We start from the raw sequence: 19,694 nt of genomic DNA on the forward strand, positions 1-19,694 counted from the left end.
AGGATTTGTTGTTGTCTTAACTGAACTTTTACAGTTAGAGTTACTAGTCTAGAGTAGAGTGAGATTCCAGGTTCTTTCTCAATACTTTCTTCATCTTGCTGACGACATTGTCTGGGAACCAACCTGTCTCTGTGTTGCCGTCGGTTGGTGGTCAGAGCCACCGCAATGTTGTCCCAAGCCTTCCATCTGTCCCCCTGGCCCGGGCTCTCACAACCTAGCTGGTTCCAGCATTCTTCAAATACTGCCTTCCATTTCTCATCAGGAGGCACTGCCAGGATCCCCAGTTTCCGCCTAATAAAATGACCCGTTAGTCAAAAATCGAACAGTCATGAAACAACACATTCAACTCTGAAAACCACCTATGGCTTATATCAATCTAATATCTCATCCTATTTTACCAAAAGCTGATATACTTAACAGTCTCTACTGTGAATCAAGTTTATCACTATGAATAAATCTAGAATCTATTTTATTAACGCCTTGACTTTCAAAACCTTTTAAAAAGAACTTACAAAAAGTTGTACTGATCCTTAAATTTTTCTTCCTTGCTAACTAACATACATTAATCCATGTAAAATATTATGATGTCACAAGATTAAAATGTTTTTAATACCTACATGTGGTAACAACTATGAACCTTATTACATTAGACAAGTCAGTCTTACTCTTTTTGTAGTATTCCAAGAAATGTATTTGTTTAAACACAAAAAGGACTGGTTTGATTTCCAAGAAAACAGAACATATTGCACTTAACTGGGCTTATCTTCACCACTGGTATTCATTCAGAAGGCTCAGGACACATTCGTATAACAAATACACAGTGCAAAAATGCCCCAAATATCTCACTCTCCTGGAATGTACAAATAGCATAGCTACACAGTAAATACCAAGAATAGATATATAGCTTCTGTCCCTGAAGTAGAAGCTACCTCTGATGTTGCATGCCATGTTTGGGATGTACTAGTAGAGAGTAAAACCAGCTCAGGCATCTTTTCACTGACAGCCAGTGCTCAGGCATCCTCTATAGCCAAAAGGAAAACCAAGAACTGTCGTCCTCCCCATGTATATACAGATGTCTCAGACATATAACAAAATTTGGGGCTTTGAAAAGATTTCATAAAGCAAATAAATGCTGTCAGGGTTAACAATTCTATCTTGATTTAAATCAAGTGTCAGAAATTGTCAGACCTTTCATTAATATTTTTCCACCATGTTTGAGATGAGCGCTAGCAACACTGATATTTCCCCATGTTTCCAATTTCACAAAGCAGAAAAAGTAGGCTCTAAGCCTTTTCACAAATTTTACCAGAAGATTTTCAACTTCAAGAGAGCCTGAAAAGGGTAGATGAAACCCTTATTTCACAAGCAATCTTCACAAATACGTACATACATTTATTCATAGACTCCCTACTGGGGTAAAAAGCAGACAGCTGCTAAGGTTGCAAATGTTCAGTTCAGCAGGGAGGCCTGCTTAACTTTACATCCTGTTGTAGGTGTCAGCACTGTCAAAGCAAATTACCAGTGAATGCTTCAGGAAGCATACTAAGAAGTAATCTAGGTAAAAACATTAGAGCTGTGTTTCCCATTTTAATCTGAAATTTGAGAGTATGCTTCAAAGATATTGAATCCTGTACAAGAATTACTACTATTGTAAATCGGTATATAGTGCTACCAAATAGTGAAATTTCACTAACTCGTTAAATTTACTTAAGTTTCTTCTACTCAAAGATATCTCAATTATGACTTAAATAAAACAAATATGTTTTTTCCCCCCAGAGATAATTACGCAAATTGACCCAATGCATCTGCTATAAATAAGGTTATATGGGTACTTTTCAACATTATCTTTGCCAAGGTGTTGAAATGCTCTCTTTTGCCATTCAGCAGATTTTTCTACTATTTTCTTATGAATTGTTTGGAAGAGGTGTGATAACTAGCTAATTCTGTCCAAAGGTACTCCTACTGGCATTATTAAATGACACATTAAAGGAATTAATTTACCAACAGAATAACTGGCAGAAGGCAGGGAGGTCTGCGATTTGACTTTATCACTCAAATGTAACTCAGTCCTCCTCAGCATCTCAAACGTCATCAGCAGCTGAGAACTCAGGTTCTAATAGTCAGATATAAATACAAAAATCTGAGACTGCTACAGGACAGTAGCAGCATGTCAGCTATCCTGGAATTTCATGCTGTTACTTGCATATTCGAGTAGTAGTTAAAGCAAGAACAGCCATAAAGAAGATTTTTATCTTATTTTTTTTTCCTATGCAGGAGGGAAGAGAAATGAAAAAGAAAAAAATACTTTCAAAATCTCACTGTTTCTTTGGAAAAAATATTTTTAACTGGCCTTTGAAAAAAGACAATAGTTATGTTCCGAAGTATTATTGAACCATATGAGAAATTATTTCTTATTCAACACTCACAATGCTTTAGGTTTGTCCTTCTCATTCTCATACAAGCTAGGTTTGAAGTAGGTTCCTGTGATTTTTATCCCAGATCCCCATTCTCCACTGAAGATACCTTCAATATAATCTCCATTTGGCAAGGTCAGCGTTCCCTTAAGAGAAGATAGTAAAAAATTTTAAACTGAAATCCATTGGGAACCAAATTACAAGGAAAGAGACTCTTTTTTTTTTTAGATGTGAAGAGTTTACAAGCAACAACTGTAATACCAACCTTTCCACTCAGGGTCCAGTTATCTGAAAATTCCCCTTCATAGACTGTATCATCCTCAGAAAGCAGAATTCCAGTCCCCTATAAAGAGAATCATAAAGAACACAAAACAGTAATTATAACAGAAGGCCAGACCGTAGATTTAAAGATACACTGAAAAACCTGCTACTAATTCTTAGCTAATAATAATTTTTTTTAAAAGCCGTTTCTGAAGTAGTCCTAGGTGAAACAGAGCAGGGATTATAAAGACAGTTTAAAAAGCCAGGACAACAGAAGGTTAGAAGAACAGATGGTTTACACAGCCTAAGGTACACTCAATCTACCCCAGGAAGCTACCACACTTAGAGGCAAAGTCACTATAGCAGAGTCTGGTGTCAACTCACCATCATTTTGTTGGTGCTGAAGGCTCCTTCGTAATACAGTCCAAATTGAGTAACCACAACACCATTGCCTTGGCAAAGATCGTCTTGCCACATTCCCATATACTTTTCTCCTCTGAAGAAAAATGAAATAGGAAGAATATAGTCCAAGTAGTACATTTATATCCTTTCTTTGGCTTTACTGCAATATTTGACCATTACAGATACCATTAGGAAAAGAGTTATAGAGCACTTGCTTCAGGTCTGTCAATCTAGTTTCATAGAAATAATCTTTTTGATAGAAATAAGCCATAATGAACTTCCTTTCACAATTCACATTACAAATTGGCCACATCCAAGCAAACTGTTCCTGATAATCTGAAACAATGCTGAAACCTAGTTAAGACCAATTCCTATCCAAAGGAACCCGAGCAGTAGCTGTAGCACATAAGAAACAGGGAAACTTGTTAGCTGATCTGCACCAGCTTTATCTAAGATGTAAGTTGCATATGAAAGGATGAAAGGGGATCTTGGGCTTCATCAGACATCTGATGTATTTAATAGTTTAGAACAGAGGTAAGAAACTTATTTTAGGCTTTTTTTTTTTGCTAAAGCTTTTAATTTCTTTAGCTAAACTCAGATGACTCAAATTGAGAGGATAATAACTGAAAGAAACCAAACTGTTCTACTTGGGGGATAGGAAGGAGACCTATGAAGTCATACATGACATTCTGAAAACATTAGAGTGCAAAAATTGTAAAGAAACAGATCATGTTGTTGAAAGTTTCTGGATAATAGCCAAACAAAGATCATACCACAAAAAAATTATTAGACAATTAAAGCTTTCTCCTAAGTAAACATCAGCCTCTTTAAGACTACTATTTAAAATACTTTTTTGTGAGTCTAAGTCCACAGAGGTCAGGCTAGAGTGTTTTAAACCAAGTGCAAGTATCAAATATTTTGAAACTATTTTCCCAGTTTTTCTGAAAAAGAACATGATGTTTTCACCATACAAGTAATAAAAAAATCCCTTTAACTTGTCAAGGACTTTTTTGTTTTCTTTTAGAGGGAAACTAGCGTTTCATTTATTAGAACTCTGCTTATTACACAGCGTTTTCCTTCTAGTACCTAAGAGAAATTATGGTCATAGTAAAGAGAGCAAGCCCAGCCATTAGTCTAAATTCAGGGGTATCTTCCAGCTGATGGACCCATAACCTAGCAGGATGCTGGTCTGATTCTTCATGCCAGCTACAGGGGACTCTGGTGGGTGAAGCGTTCTTGAAGAGACAGATGCACCATACTCAGTTACCAGGATGGAAACATAACAGTAAAGTCACATTTGCTCAAATAACTTGTTTGGAAATAACAACAGCAAGTTATAAAGAATGTCTGCAGCTATTCCTTATTTGTCTGGGCTGAAGAATAAGACGTGAAGAAAATGAATCCTTAGGCCACAAACATATGTACATATCCTTCCCTAAGATCAGAAAGAAAACTACCATGACGGCAGCTCACTCATATTTGAGTAACTCTGGAATAGAAAGTAAATCTCACACTCCTCCCCAACCATGAATGCCACTGCCTTTACAAACGTTGGAGGTGAGAGGATCTGCGAGGAGAGCTGCCATCTCTTTAGTTTGTCCTAGGTAAATAAATTAATAAAGTATGTGGTGACATGCTGACACTAGAGTATAACAACCACCACCACCACTGAGCAAGACAAGATGCAAAACCTACATCAGGAAATACCTAGAGAGGCTACAGTAGCTCTGTTTCAGAAAAATATCCGCATACACACTCCCAAACACACACCCCCTTCACCTCCAGACTTTTTACTATTCTCCTTTATAAGTGGGATTTCAGTTCAGTTAAACCAAACCCAGTTTTCTTGGGCTCTCGACAAAAGCTCTCTTTTTCAGGAAAAAACACCATAAAATCGGTGACTGAAAAAAAACACTGCTCTGTGCTCAGACAGGATTTATTTAGTGCACATATCTAGCACAGTGCTGTTTCTGAGACCATCATTTCGCTAATCTGCCCTGAGAGAAAGCATCTTCCCTCCGTCACATTTACAGAATAAGTCAATGGAAAACATGAGCACGAGCTGAAATTTAGCTAGTCCTGTATAGCTGATCACTGAACAACGCAGCCTCATAAGCCTGAGATGAAAGAATACTCCCCACGTGACATTCATAAAACTTTGAGCACTCGCACAACAAGATACCTCAATAACATACCATATTCAGTGCTAGTTTTCAGGCAGGAGTATGATAGGAAAGCAAGGAAGACAAAAAACAAAGCACAACAAAACCCCCCACATTTACTCCAGAAGCAGCACCAAAAAGCAGTCTCTAGACCCAATTCTTTAGATCATTAACCCAGAAAGCTTAGTATAAAGACAACAACAAAAAAAAAAAGGAGGATATTCATTACTGCTGCTACTAACAGATCAAATCCTTTCCTGCTCTTTTTGCAATTGTACGTCATACCAGTGTTTAAGGATTTGTGGAACTGAAGCATTACCTTGTGATATCATCAAAAACTCCATAACCACTCTTCTTATCCATTGTCCACTGTCCAATGAACATACTGGGAGAGGAAGAGGTCAGCTTCCCACTGCGTAGCAGACCGTGCCCATGACGCATGTTATCCTGAAAACACCCTTCATAGACCTCACCAGTAGCATAGCTATAGCGAAAAAGAGAATAAGTAAGATTCCTATAATTGACTTTTCTGTTGTGGATTTGTGAGGGGATTTTTGGTTGGTTTTGGGTTTTTGGTTGGTTGTTTCGTTAGGTGTGGGTTTTGTTTTTATGTTGTTTTTTGGTTGTTTTTTTTTTTTTTAGAACAGATCAATCCTCTATTTTTCCTTCTAGGAATTACAACATTACAGCCACACCAAGCAGGAACTATAGTAAAAGTATCTCTGGGATAAAAGTGAGCCTTTATTACGCATCTTTTGATACTTTGTTGTTTTAAAGCTACTCTCTCCACAACAAGCAAGGCCATTTAGAGGTTATGTTTATTTCTCAGAATCCTCTATTATTGAAAGGTGTTAGCAACATTAGAATATTTATTAATAATAGAACACTGTACAAGTAAGCATTGTGAGCAATTCACCAAAAGCAAAGCAGAAAATAAGCCATGCTAACTATAATCACAAGTCTAAAATGTAACAAGCAAGCTACATACAGAGGCTTGGTAAGCAGCCTGCCAGAGCGTCAGCCCTGCTCTCCCTTCTGCAATGACAGCAATGCAAATGCTACATGTTACCTGTAGACTCCATGCCCACACATTTTGCCTTCCTTCCAGTACCCCACGTAATGGTCATCCTTATTCAATGCTTTGTTTGGCGCTCTGTATTCACCATACCTGTCAACACACAGAAATGGAACACAAGCAGCTATAATGCTAATACATTTCATTAAAAACAGCAGCAAGTACGTATCACAGACCCATTCTAAAATCAGAATGCTCTACATAATTTTTAGCACATCTCTTCAACTACAGCAGTTACAGATACTATTTTTTTTATTATTATTCTAAAGAGAAAGCAGGAATTCCAGCATCACTAGGTCAATTTAATCTGTACTGCTTTTTTCCTGTTTGATTGTGGCATGTTGTTAAGTCTGCCCCTCTCTCACACTATAGCGTTTTTCTCAGCTTTCTAAAGGCCACAAGTCTTCTCACATCCTAAGACTGCTTCTACCTTTGTTGTCTTCTTTAGGTCTTGATAATTCAAGCACACCTTTATTCCAGGGAAAGATGAGAACATAGATTGCTACAGAGAATATTTTTTTAAAAGATGCTAGCTTCCAATTATGCTCAAGCAGTGGCATAGAATTGTTCACAATTTAAGTATGCCTGAAAAGAACGAGACACACAACTTCTGTTTATTGATTTTAAACTTCTGAGGAGATTAAAATACAGTTATTGAGGTTTTCCCAAGAGCATGTCTACCCCAAGACGACATTGCTATTGTTAACTGTTGAGACTATAGCATGCATGCTGAAATACAAATATACGCATTTGGTAATCCTAGCAATTACAGCTAAATACCAATCCATTTATTTCTGGTGGGGATTTGTTTGCAATATTTCCAACAACTCTAAAATCACCAGGGTAGGTTACAAATGACCAAAGCGCTAATCTAGTTTTATAGTTTGACATTATACCAATAGCTAAGGTGCATTTTAAAAAGCTGCCTGCAGCTAGACTATATTTCAATTTCCCCTCCAACTCAGTACTTTGAAAACAGATTTGGAAACCAATAGGACTCTTCATATATTTTTATCCTGCCCAGTACTGACATGTCTGCTCACAAGATTCATACAAAAAGCCTTTAGAAAAAAGTTAACCTCTTAGCCTCAATAGTGCCCTAAGCAGATTCTTAGCAATGAAATCCATAGATTAATTCAAAGCTGTGTAATGAATTACAAAGTTACTTTCAAGTGGTCTTACTTGTTTCACCAGATAACTTTGTCATGTCTAGGACTTCCGTTCATCCTATTTTTAAACTCCTCTGTACTAGTTATCTTAATCATCAGGATCACATACTCTCATTAGTTTTATTTTAATCACCCAAACCCTGAAGTCTTGATTCAAGATTTTGTTGTCTCCTTCCTGAATTATTAAACCTTTGCTCTACCAGAAATACAGCAAGGAAAACATAAGAGAAGATGCATCATTACATTGTATGAAAGGCATTGTGTTTTCTAGAAAGATTAAAAAAACCCAAAACACAATAGCAGAGCTTTTGAAAGAGCACTGCAACACATAAATTTAATAGTTAACTCTATAGCAGAAAGTTGACTGCAGATTTGGCTTTCTCTGCTTAGGAGTTCACACCCACCCACCCAATCTTTCTTCTCAGCTGTTTTACCATTTCCTTCCTCCATCCTACAGGTGATTGCCCCAATTAGTTTCAGTTTTTATGAAAGAGCAAGTTTTTAATCACACAGTTGCAGAGTCTGTTGTGAAGACAACTAGTGTACCTCTGGATAAATGAGAGATTATCTGTATATCAACGTACAGATATAATCTTGTTAACACACATAACCCTGAGTCAGTAAGATTCACTGCAATACCTTTTAATTAAAAGGTTTTTGTTCTTATCTCCTACAACAAAAGGTATTTCTTGCCCTCTGGCTCCATAAGAAGCAAGAGGATCTTACCCATCCTCCAGCCCAGTCCGGAAAGTCCCAGAGTACATTCTTCCATCTGGCCACTTTAGGATCCCTCTGGAAAAAATACAAAGCCGTACATGTGTGTAAGATAATCAGTTCACTTCGCACTTCCCAAATAACTTCTGTGAGTGAGCCTGCTTATTGATACAGCAACCACCTCATTTTGTTTTCGACTGTTACGTTCAAATGCTTTTACCTGCCATGGGGTTTTCCTGAAAGCCATCTCCCATCATAAACAGCATCCTTAAATCGAGGGTCCTTATAGAAGGTGTATTTGGCACTGCGAGAAATAGGAGGCTCCTGTCTTGGCACATTCCCACCAGTTCCATATAGAATTAAGTCAGAAGTCCCTTTAAGGGCCTGATCCACTGCTTGGCTTATTGCCCTCAGCCACTTGGTCTGAAACAGAAAGTATTTCATCACAAAATTTAGTTAACATCTGCCTTCACATTGAATCTCACCTTTACAGCAATTATAATGATCTCCTTTGCACTCCTCAGTACAGCGCTGTAAATTGGAGCACTGCTACAATCAAGCACAGTGTACAGTCAGCCTGCGTACCAAGTTGTAGGAATACTTAATTCTTGGTGAATACTTAAGGTAATACTTCTCCCTATTTGGTTTGACAGTAGAAGATAAAACGTCATTCCTATCACTGAAGCCATGCAAAATTTGTAGATATGCATACCTTTTCCTGTGGTGTTGAAGAAACAAGAACAAACTGTTCTTCTGGTGTTGTAATCTTCAATCCATTCCTACATGGGGGGCAAAAGTATGTTAATCTAGTGAAATTTCAACCTGAAAAAGGCAAGGCTTCTTAGAGCATGAATATTGTATCTTCCCTCCCCCAACCCAGCTAGCATTCACTTTAAGTCAGCAGTGAAAAGAAGCAGCAGGAAAGACTACTCACTTTCCTCTTGACTACCTTATTCTTTCTGATGTTTATACAACTTTTTTTTTTTTAGGACAGAAATACATTAAGTTTTCTGAACCAAGACAGACATGATTGCATCCAGCCTATTCTGCTCATAGTTTACAGTAATTAGTTACAAAATGCTCATCCTCCCTCCCAAGATATCTGACTATTTCAGCGTCACAAGCAAGAATACTCACACATTACCAGCTTCTTCTGAAAGAGCTTCTACCCACAGTGTAGACAAGGGAAAAATATGGTGCGTTGAGAACTGTAGGCAAGGAGAAGGAGAAGGGAAACTTCACCGGGTACTGATCCATTACCCCTGCCCCATGCTTTTTCTGAACAGCTTTTTTCCTTTCTTTGAGGACTAGGGAAAACTGAGCATTACAGGCTCCTTATACGCACCTTGCTCCAAGAAACAGCCGACAGAACCCATACCAACCACAGGGCAACAGCAATTAAACATTAAAAAAAACAACAAAACAAGAAGTACATAATTTCAAATTTATTTGTAAACATGAAAAAAAAATATCACTTTTAAGTGTTCAAGGAACATCGGAGTGAGTGGTGCAAAAAAGTGACCTTCACAATATGAAAAATATGTCATGTCGTTTAAAGCAGAGAAAAGGTTTTGTTCCTGGATACAAGCTGGCTTACCTGAGCATGTACCAGAGCATCGTTAAAGAGGATGAACCAATTTACAGAGAATCTTCCAGCATGCTGGAGGGACAACCCCCGGTTGCTGCTTTCACAGATTAAACGACGCTCTGGCTTCCGCAAGGAATCCTACAGGAAGGGTTAAAAATAAAATTACAGAAGCTTACTTCTCACTGATTGTGCCTTAAGGTCAGTCCTACTTGTCTTTCATAGTAAAGGCCCAACCTTTCTAAAGTTTAGAGTTCTACAGTGTCCTGGTTTGAGGTAAAACAACCAACTTTCTGGTCAGTAATTTTATTTCTTAGCTAGGCCTCTTCTAACTCTCTGAAATTAACAGCATGTTGTGTCTAAAACGGTTCGTTCAGAGTGATAAGACAGTTTGTGCCAAGGAATGGTATGCAGAAAGGCTCTTGCTTATACTTATTGCTATAACAACCAAGGTCAGCTAATGTCATTATTTGCCCTGTTGGAGGGTCAGAAGCAGAAAAGTGTAGAGGGGTCCCACCTGCAGGGAGGAGCGGACAGGACAGGTGACCCAAAATTGACCAACGGGGGTAATTCCATCCCATCTGCCCCATGCTCAGTATAAAAGCTGAGGGATCAAAGGGTCAATTCTCTTCCTCCAATGGCTGATGTCTGAGGAGGACCCTGTCTGTTCATCTGCCTTTGATCCCGATCTGTGTGTTCCTGACTCCAACTCTGGAACCTGGTTCCCGCTCGTCGCCGAGTCCAATCTGGGACCTCCCCAGCGCCTGATGGTGATGTCATCCTGGAAGCTTAATACGGTTTTGTATATACTGTATCTATTTCATTATTTTCGTTTTTATTTTGTTATTAATATTTCATTGAAGTAGTTTAGTTTCTTCTAAACTCGTAAATCTCTCTCCTCCTCCTCTCCGTGCACGAGAGGCTGAGGGAAGCATCTGTCACTGGCCATTGGCCAATTTGGCCAAAACTATGACATACAGCAACACAAATTAGAAAAACGAGAAGTGCAGCCAGACAGTAGCATCAGTAATAGGTAAGATTATAATGTGAACAGCAAGAGATTCAAGCTGCTAATGGACTGAATTGTCATTATACCGTCATTTTCCCAGGAAAGGTCTTCCAGAAGCCAAGCGTGTATTCTGCTTCTTTCCTTTTTCTGCTAAGATGGACAGCAAGGCTCTCATAACAAGAGCTACAGTCATGTAGCTTCTGGTATTCTGGAGATGCCTGTAGGGCAACAAGGTAAGACAGACCTGAGAGTGTTTCTGAACACCTGTGCCAACAACATTAACCAAGCTGCAACGCAACAGCTCATTCTATTCAATCAGCACCAAACGCATGACAGTTGGTCTGATTAATAAAGTAACAGGGATAGTTAAGTTATTTTCTTGGTCACATGTTCTGTTGGTGTGCTGGGAGTTTTTGAAATCACAAAAGTTCCGTGAATGTTAAGAGGAGAATAATTAATATACAGTTACATGATCTTGCATCTTAACAAGCTGTAGCAAAAGTAGTGCTAGTAATTGCAGGAATAATACTTTAAATTACTATATTGGAATAAACATGCAAGTAGTTGTTGTTCCTGTTTAGTCATCTTTTATTTCAAAAGAATGCAATTATTATATCTAAATGGGTGGTAAAAGTCTACCTAAAATATATGTAGTATTTTTAGTAGAGTATTACAGCCAAGGATAGCTACAGTAATGATGCCAGATGGAACTGAAAAGCAAAAGGCAAACATCAAAATAATATATTTGCAGTTAAGCATTCGGGCACACAAACAAGTTCTGGCAGGGTAACAAGTTTCTACCTGTCATGTGATCTGTGCAGGTGTGGAATAAGATTGCGCAAATAAATGTGCATGATCTTCCCTGCAGCAAATACAAGTCCAAGGTAGCTTCTCTGAGGACTTAAGCTATTTCTAATTACCTGGCATTTGCTTCACACAGTTACTTCTGAGCCGTAAGTTTCATGTGTATATTTATTCAGATAGAGATATCAAAGCCAGCTTACCACTTCAAAACATGTAGCAAGCTTTAGCAAAGTTCTAGCATAATTATGAAGTCGTCCAAATGGCATGAAAAACAGAGCATTCAGAACTTCCACTAGCTGGAGGTTTTCCTCATTCTTCTCAGACAGTTTCTGTAACAGCTCCTGGTTTTTACTCAAGAAGTCTCTAAATGATGGGATCATTGGGGAACAGAGGGAGGAGAAAAGAAAATAAGAGAGCAAGACATCAGCGACGTCTTCTATAAATGAGCTCAGAATGCCCATTTTTGGATTATCATAAACCAATAAAAATTATAAAGGGAAATGCATGCCGGTTATTAATCCATTCCCAATTTAGTTTAAGGAAGTACAGTAATACAGACATGTAGCTCTCTAACAACCACAACACAGGACTTTTTTTACTTCTACACTCTCACATACTCAGTCATTGAACTGGTTGAACAAAGTTGACTGAGTTGCCCCCACTTGGAGAGTAACCAATTGCCTTCTTCCCCTTTAACACTTGATTAGTAAAAGAGCTAACAGGTGGAATGACTTCCCCATTACTGTTAGAGTAGTAATTTTCTAACACTGTCAATTCATACAAGAAGACCTGAAAGAATCTTATCTTTGGCTCCAGTGCACTTCCCTAAATAGATTCAAATATATTCTTCCCCACCCCTGCTGTTCAAGGCAACTGACCAGGTCTTCCCCTAACTAGAAAAATTACATCCTACCTCAAAGAAAGGCAGGAAATCTGTTCAATCCTCAGTCTGATTTCCAAGAGGGAGAACTAATCTAGTTCAGAGAAGAAGAGGGAAATGACTCTGAAGACAATGCATTAGAACACAAACCCAGGATTTCTTCATTAAAAGGAAAACAAACCTACTTTTCCCTCTCCTTCACCATATCTGTGTGCACATGTGTACTGGCACATATGACACATCTGCATTAAAACACATCCAGCTGGGAAGCATTGAAACCACAAGCTGCAACAATCAGGTGAGGTTGAGAAAGCAGGTCCCAGGGACAGCAAAACAGATCAGAGAATTGCACAGCAGGGTCCTTAAGAATTCTATATGATTAGTGAGATGACGTTTCACATCAAAATAACGTACCTTGCCCAAGTCTGCTAATAATGTTTAAGAAATCTTTTGTTCAACAAGCCTTAGGAATAAAGTCTTCTTTATAGAGAAGACCATATTTCTTAATTTTGAATTTAACCATCTGGATGGCCTGCATTTTTAAAGTGCCTCGAGATCCTCACGTGGAGGTGTCTCTGTAGAAAAGTGTCAAATAATAACAGATTCATCACAATGATATAGCTCATCTACTCTTTCAGAGGAAATGCTCAAAAAACTGCCAACAATGGAGACTTTGACTGAAGCTAGCTCTTTTTTTAAAGTTAGAACTACTTCTAATGCATCCATATTGCAGAATATCCATAAAAGACAGGCTGACATTGTTAACCACTGACTTAAGACAGTATCCCTCAGGGAGGGAGCAGGGGGGAAATTCATCATTATCAGCAAAGATATTCTTGAGTTCCCTTTGCAAGTAGCGGGACAAAACTAAGACTCACTGAAGTTTCAGAACCTGAAAAAGTATTATTCACCTAATGAGACCCTGGTTGCAGTAGGAGAAACTGTCACACCTGTCAGTGACAATTGATGTGAAGAATTCAGTACCAGTAATTTCATCATCCAAAACTTTTTAGTACTAATTATAAATAAGCTTAGACTTGAATTAAGATTTCCTGTAAGTCGCCCTAAAAATCTTGACCAATGCAAAAAGATTCTCACTGTCTCTCTGCAGTGGGATTTTGTCTTAGTCTGTGCTACTGGTCCTCAGGTGCAGACTTCTTGCATTAGGTACCCTGGTGTTTCAAAGAACTTCCAATACCATCATTTATACTACATTCAAAGTACTCCATAAATAGCTGTAACAGAACACTCTCAGATTACAGAATTTAGGAAGAAAGGAAAGCTGGCAACTTCTCAGATGAGTTAAAAAGATACCCTCATTGCAACAACTTCTTCACAACACTAGAGTGAAAGATGCACTTTATTTCCTAGACAAAAATACTATTGAACCAAGAAAAAAGCTCTACTTTATAAACCTCAAAAATACTGTCTCAGGCCTTAAGGTACAATTCTTTCCTCACATTCCAGAGTGCAACCTTGAGAGGCAGAGAAGATACACGTGCAGAAGTGTTGTTTACTTTTGCATCATTTTAAAGTGCTTCCATAAACTTAAAGAAGTCAAATGAAAGTGAATTCACATTACCTATTCTTACTAATTCTTAAAGTTTGCTGTTCTTTATTTTCCTGACATCAACATTTGAAAGAATGAGATACTAACAAATACTGAGCAGATGATGAAATTTAATCTCAAGACTAAGCTTTCAAAAAAATCGTTATCTGAAATATATTCACGTTTCTTTCAAGGAATTTACAGCAATTTATGCTTTTGTCCTCCTTTCTCCATCTTCAAGATAAAGTAAATGAACACATTCAGCAGCATTTTAACCTAAGCTTTTATCACAGCTGAAAGGAAGAAACTTTTTCTTCATCTGATGGAAAAAGAATTAGGGTACTCAAGCAAGCTGAGAAAAAGTCTCTGCACGCTCATTACTACACACATACACACACACTACTTTAAAGTACAGTTCTTTACTAGTTGATCAAAAACTCCAGAAAATGGTAAAGGTTTGCTTACATTGCTGGCTTTGCAAGGAGCATAAATCCTCCCATTACAAGGAAATTTGTCACTGAAGCACAATACCTAAATGGGGAAGAGAGAGAGCTTCAGTTACAAAATAAGAACAACCTTGGAAACAGCAACTGTTGCAATTTCCAACAGTTTACCAATGAGATCTGTAATATCTTTTATTATACAAGTAATCTAAGTAATTGAGAAATTATTAAACAGTGAAATACTCAATATTACTGGAATACAATATGCATTGCTGTTGCACATTTTTGCTGCCATCAGCACAATGCAGAGGGCTTACTTCACAAACAAAATTATTTTTTTTTGTTTGTTTCCCCCAAATTTGGGCATGTACAGAACAGGCCATCGGTTTCAACAGTGTAATACTGCTAGCTTCTAATTATATTCAAGATGGAAATTTCAAGATAGGAGTTTCTCTTTTCCTGCTACCATTCTACCTTTCACTTCTCCCCTACCAAAAAAAGAAAACCATTCAAAAAGACCATGTTTCTTAGACGGAAGAGGTCTCACCTTAGCCCAATTAACAGATAATACTTATGTTGCCTGATAGATCCTTGGAAAATGCTCAAGGCATTATGCTGAGGAGCATGCAGCTTCTGATGCCATACACAGAAAAACATATAAAGCATCAGAAAGCAAACAGGGAGAGCAGAAGACAGGCAGTAACAACAATAACAGAAATTAAGTATTTCAGTCTTTGACAGGGAAGAAGAACAAATTAAGAAACTCTTCTAATCTGAGTAATGAGAACCAATTCTGGAAATCCAGCTTACAAGAAAAGCCTGAAGTCAAGAACTAAGAAAGAAAGGGAGAAAATACATATTTACAATTATGAACAACCTATTTGATAAACTGAGAAGAAAGCTTCTTTTAGGGTGATATGGCTTAAATTTATCACTGACCCAGTAAAAGTGGTAACTGTTGTGCTTGTGTTAGAATGAAGTGCAACTTGCTGCACATTCAAAATGCTACTGCATAACAACTGAAGTTGATGATCTTGAAATTTTGTTCCCTTAGAGACCTTCAGATGTCTGGTAACCAAGACTACATTCAGCGAGGACATTTTTAGACTCTCTCCTCTGTCAAGTCAGTATTTTTCACAAAAGCCTATAAGTATTACATATGATGAGACTTCTGCTACATTTGGATGAAATTATCCAGCAACTACTAAAGTTATTGAGGAGAAAGACAGCAAAGAGTGTCACTGCATAGACTTACTCTCCCAAAAGCATCGAGCTAATAAAAATAATAACCAGAATAATTCAGACTTAATTTTGAGCACTAAAGCAGCTCTGTCTTTTGGGTGAAAGTTGTAATGCTAGCTATTTAGCAGGTATCAGGACAGAAGCATTGTTCCTCTGGGAGACAGTTAATGACTACTGAAAAGGCATTTTGTAGCTACAGTAAACTCCCAAAGGTAGCTTTACTTAGTAGCCTAGCCATGGTAACTCTATTACATTATATTACAAGATCCTTACTATTAAGTAAGGAACATGTCGCTTTTCAATAGGTATATACGCAGCAACCAAAGAGGAGTTTGTATGTAGAATTTTACATTAAGGAAGCTGAAGCTGTCCAGTGTTCTCCACTGGTGAAGACCTTGAAATCTATAGCTCACTACAAAGCGAATTAGTTTGTGTAAAACTCTCCATACATTTTAAATTGCAAGAATGCAATTTGCACAACAGTTATTTATGTAACTTCCCTTATGATCTACTTTTGCCTATCTCAGGGCTTGTTGTGGTCAGTAGATTAAGCCTGCAGAGACTCAAGATGAGAGGGAATCGGATACTTGCTCAGTGTAACTATCCAAAAAGAGACTGGAATGCTTCAGGATGGCCAAGCTTCTGGCTTCTTTTACTCCATGAAGAAAGCTACTTAAAGAAGCTCCATGTTGACCGATGAGATAGCATAGCTTGCTGAACCTGCTTGCCATTTCCTGCAACAACTGGATTGTATTTGCATTGCCCAAATTATCTGGAACAGACCAGAAAGCAATTTAGCTCACCTTACAGCACCTGTTAATAAAGAGAATTACCAGAAGGTGCTGTTTAGATATCTTATGAGCAATTTCACCTCGTGGATACATTACCCAGAATCAGGAATTCAACAATTTTAGACTAAATACAGCTCAAATAATTAAGTTATTTCAGGTGAAACAGTCAGGAAGAGTGCAAATACTAATAACATAATGCAGATGTCAAAATGCAGCTATATTTCACCAGTTCATCCAAACAGGGGAGAAGGGTAAGACTTTAGCTTTATCTAAAAATATGTAACAACTTTTAGATTTTGCATAAAGAAATTTGTTGTAGAATGTAGGGGAAATAGCAAAGCAAATATTAAAGCGAGTTCTTACCTAAACCTAAGAGAGGTCTAAGAACCTGAGATTTGATCTCACTCAGTCTGAAATAAAACCTTCTCTCAGTAGAAGCCAACTCATGCAAACTGGCGATATATCCCATTACGTTTTTGTCTACTAAGACCAAACAGTTGTCACCACCAGCTATCACATTGCTTATGTACCCTACCTGAAAGGGGCAAAAGAGAAAAGAAAAAAATAGCAGCTTTAATATTTTTTCTTTTTACACTCCAATTTAAAAACAGGGTGATGCAGAATAAAGCGTATCTTTAGGAGTACTAAATGACAGTAAGTATTAATTACCTACAGTGACAAACAATCCATTCAATACTGGCTTAATACAGGAATGATAAAACTAGAATAAACATTTACAGTCAATGCTGTTCATTTTCCTGGTACTGACAGAGCCTAAAAGACAATAAACAGACCATCTTTTAAGGCCTTTAAAGGAACAGTGACCTTAAGTTCAGTCACTTTTAGAATTGCAGAGTACTACATGCTTATATCAACAATGTTGATATTAGATAGTATCATTACATCAGCTATTTCTCCTATTAATTAGGAAGTGAGAATAACAAGGCTTTAATATTATGACTGTGCTCTGAACTATAGTCCTTTATGGATCTGAAAGATGTTTATTTATTGATAAAAGTAATATTACAGTACTGGACTAATACTAATAACTACACTAACACAAGTGGTATTAGTAGTTGTTAGCTTTCCACAGTAGTTGGAAGAAAATTCTTCTCCAAGGTCAGCACAAGTAGCCCTGATGCATTGTGGCTCCTCACTAATTCTGGTTCACATGCAATACTGTGTAGTAAAAAGTAGAGCTCAAACACTTAATATTTCCTTTGTTGTTAAGTAGAGGATTCCTTAGACACATTGAGCCAGAGTTGTTCAACAAGCAACCCACAGGCCAATTCTGATATGCAAGAGCCTACAAGTCACCCTACAAGAAAAGAGAAGAGAATGGCTAGCAACAATCTTATAGAAGGAATACAGGTGTGTGTGTGTGTGCACACACATACATGTGTGCACATACGTGCACACACATGGACCCAGTGTCTAAATCCCTGTCCCTCCTCAAAACCCTCTCCAACTGCTATTCTGCTCAATCTAGGGAAGTAGCAATGAGACACAGAAGAGCTGAGACAAACAGCTGCTTTCTACCCTCAACCACATCTCCCACTAGTAATGAGCCTAGGGATAAAGGGCCAAGGATGGGGGTGAAATCAGTAGCCCAACTCAAGTGTGTCTACACAAATGCACATAGCATGGGCAACAAACGGGATGAGCTGGAAGCCATTGTGCAGCAGGACAGCTATGATGTAGTTGCCATCACGGAAATGTGGTGGGATGACTGTCACGACTGGAATGCTGTGATGAAAGGCTATAAGCTCTTCAGAAGGGATAGGCAAGGGAGAACAGGTGGGGGTGTGACTCTGTACATTAGGGAGTGTTTTGATTGTATAGAGCTAGATTCCAGTGATGATAAAGTCGAGTGTTTATGGGTAAGGATGAAGGGGAGGGCAAATAAGGGAGATGTTGTGCTGGAAGTATGCTACAGGCCGCCTGGCCAGGATGAGGAGACGGATAAGGTATTCTATAAGCGGCTGGCTGAAGTCTCACAATCGCCAGCCCTTGTTCTGGTTGGGGACTTCAACCTGCCAGGTATCTGCTGGAAATATAACACAGCAGAGAGCAGGCAGGCTAGGAGTTTCCTCGAGTGAATGGAAGATAACTTCCTGACACAACTGGTAGGTGAGCCTACCAGGGGAGGTGCCTTGCTAGACCTACTGTTCACAGAGAAGGACTAGTGGGAGATGTGGTGGTCAGAGGTCGTCTTGGGTTTAGTGATCATGAAATGGTCAAGTTTTCAATTCGTAGTGATGTAAGGAGGGGGGTTAGCAAAACCTCCACCCTGGACTTCCGGAGGGCGGACTTTGACTTGTTCAGGACACTGGTTGAGAGAGTCCCTTGGGAGACAGTCCTGAAGGGCAAAGGGGTCCAGGAGGGCTGGACGCTCTTCAAGAAGGAAATCTTAAAGGCCCAAGAGCAGGCTGTCCCCAAGTGTCTCAAGTCTAAAGGGCGGGGAAAATGGCCAGTCTGGATGAATAAGGAACTTCACATGAGATTTAGGAATAAAAGGAGGGTTTATCACCTTTGGAAAAAGGGACAGGCTACTCAGGAGGAGTATAGAGATCTCGTTAGGTTATACAGAGAGAAAATTAGGAAGGCAAAAGCCCAGCTGGAGCTAGACTTGGCCACTAACATTAAGGACAACAAAAAAAGCTTTTATAAATACATCAACAAAAAGAAAGCCAGGGAGAATCTCCATCCCTTACTGGATGTGGGGGGGAAAGCTGCAACCAATGACGAGGTGAAGGCTGAGATACTTAATGCCTTCTTTGCCTCCATCTTCAATAGTCAGACCAGCTATCCCCAGGGTGCTCAGCCTCCTGAGCTGGAAGATAAGGATGGAGAGCAGAACAACCCACCCATAATCCATGAGGAAGTAGTCAGTGATCTGCTTCTGCACCTAGACGTACATAAGTCTATGGGGCCGGATGGGATTGACCCAAGAGTACTCAGGGAGCTGGCAGGAGAGCTCACCAAGCCTCTCTCCATCATTTATCAACAATCCTGGTCAACGGGGCAGGTGCCAGATGACTGGAGGGTGGCTAATGTGACACCCATCTACAAGAAGGGTTGGAAGGAGGACCCAGGGAACTACAGACCTGTCAGCCTGACCTCGGTACCAGGAAAGATCATGGAGAGGATCATCTCGAATGAGCTCTCACGGCAAGTGCAGGACAGCCAAGGGA

General features: G+C 38.8%; 1 protein-coding gene across 4 annotated transcripts in view; it reads right to left on the reverse strand.

Moving 5' to 3' along the window:
* Nucleotides 1–19,694, reverse strand: part of ALS2 (alsin Rho guanine nucleotide exchange factor ALS2) — a 46,584-nt gene that overhangs the window by 8,508 nt on the left and 18,382 nt on the right. For all 4 annotated transcript variants that reach the window (XM_074593841.1, XM_074593842.1, XM_074593844.1 and 1 more), the window contains 16 exons: nucleotides 16,864–17,035; nucleotides 16,301–16,481; nucleotides 14,490–14,555; nucleotides 11,796–11,958; nucleotides 10,878–11,009; nucleotides 9,795–9,923; nucleotides 9,335–9,405; nucleotides 8,910–8,976; nucleotides 8,418–8,620; nucleotides 8,210–8,275; nucleotides 6,309–6,407; nucleotides 5,559–5,723; nucleotides 3,060–3,171; nucleotides 2,680–2,757; nucleotides 2,427–2,560; nucleotides 124–291 (listed from right to left, as the gene is read on the reverse strand). In XM_074593841.1, coding sequence (XP_074449942.1) covers nucleotides 124–291; nucleotides 2,427–2,560; nucleotides 2,680–2,757; nucleotides 3,060–3,171; nucleotides 5,559–5,723; nucleotides 6,309–6,407; nucleotides 8,210–8,275; nucleotides 8,418–8,620; nucleotides 8,910–8,976; nucleotides 9,335–9,405; nucleotides 9,795–9,923; nucleotides 10,878–11,009; nucleotides 11,796–11,958; nucleotides 14,490–14,555; nucleotides 16,301–16,481; nucleotides 16,864–17,035 — 2,006 coding nt within the window. The remainder of the gene's footprint in view (nucleotides 1–123; nucleotides 292–2,426; nucleotides 2,561–2,679; nucleotides 2,758–3,059; nucleotides 3,172–5,558; nucleotides 5,724–6,308; nucleotides 6,408–8,209; nucleotides 8,276–8,417; nucleotides 8,621–8,909; nucleotides 8,977–9,334; nucleotides 9,406–9,794; nucleotides 9,924–10,877; nucleotides 11,010–11,795; nucleotides 11,959–14,489; nucleotides 14,556–16,300; nucleotides 16,482–16,863; nucleotides 17,036–19,694) is intronic.

This window comes from Larus michahellis, chromosome 7 (genome assembly GCF_964199755.1).
Source record: "Larus michahellis chromosome 7, bLarMic1.1, whole genome shotgun sequence".
In the NCBI taxonomy this organism is placed as follows: Eukaryota; Metazoa; Chordata; class Aves; order Charadriiformes; family Laridae; genus Larus; species Larus michahellis.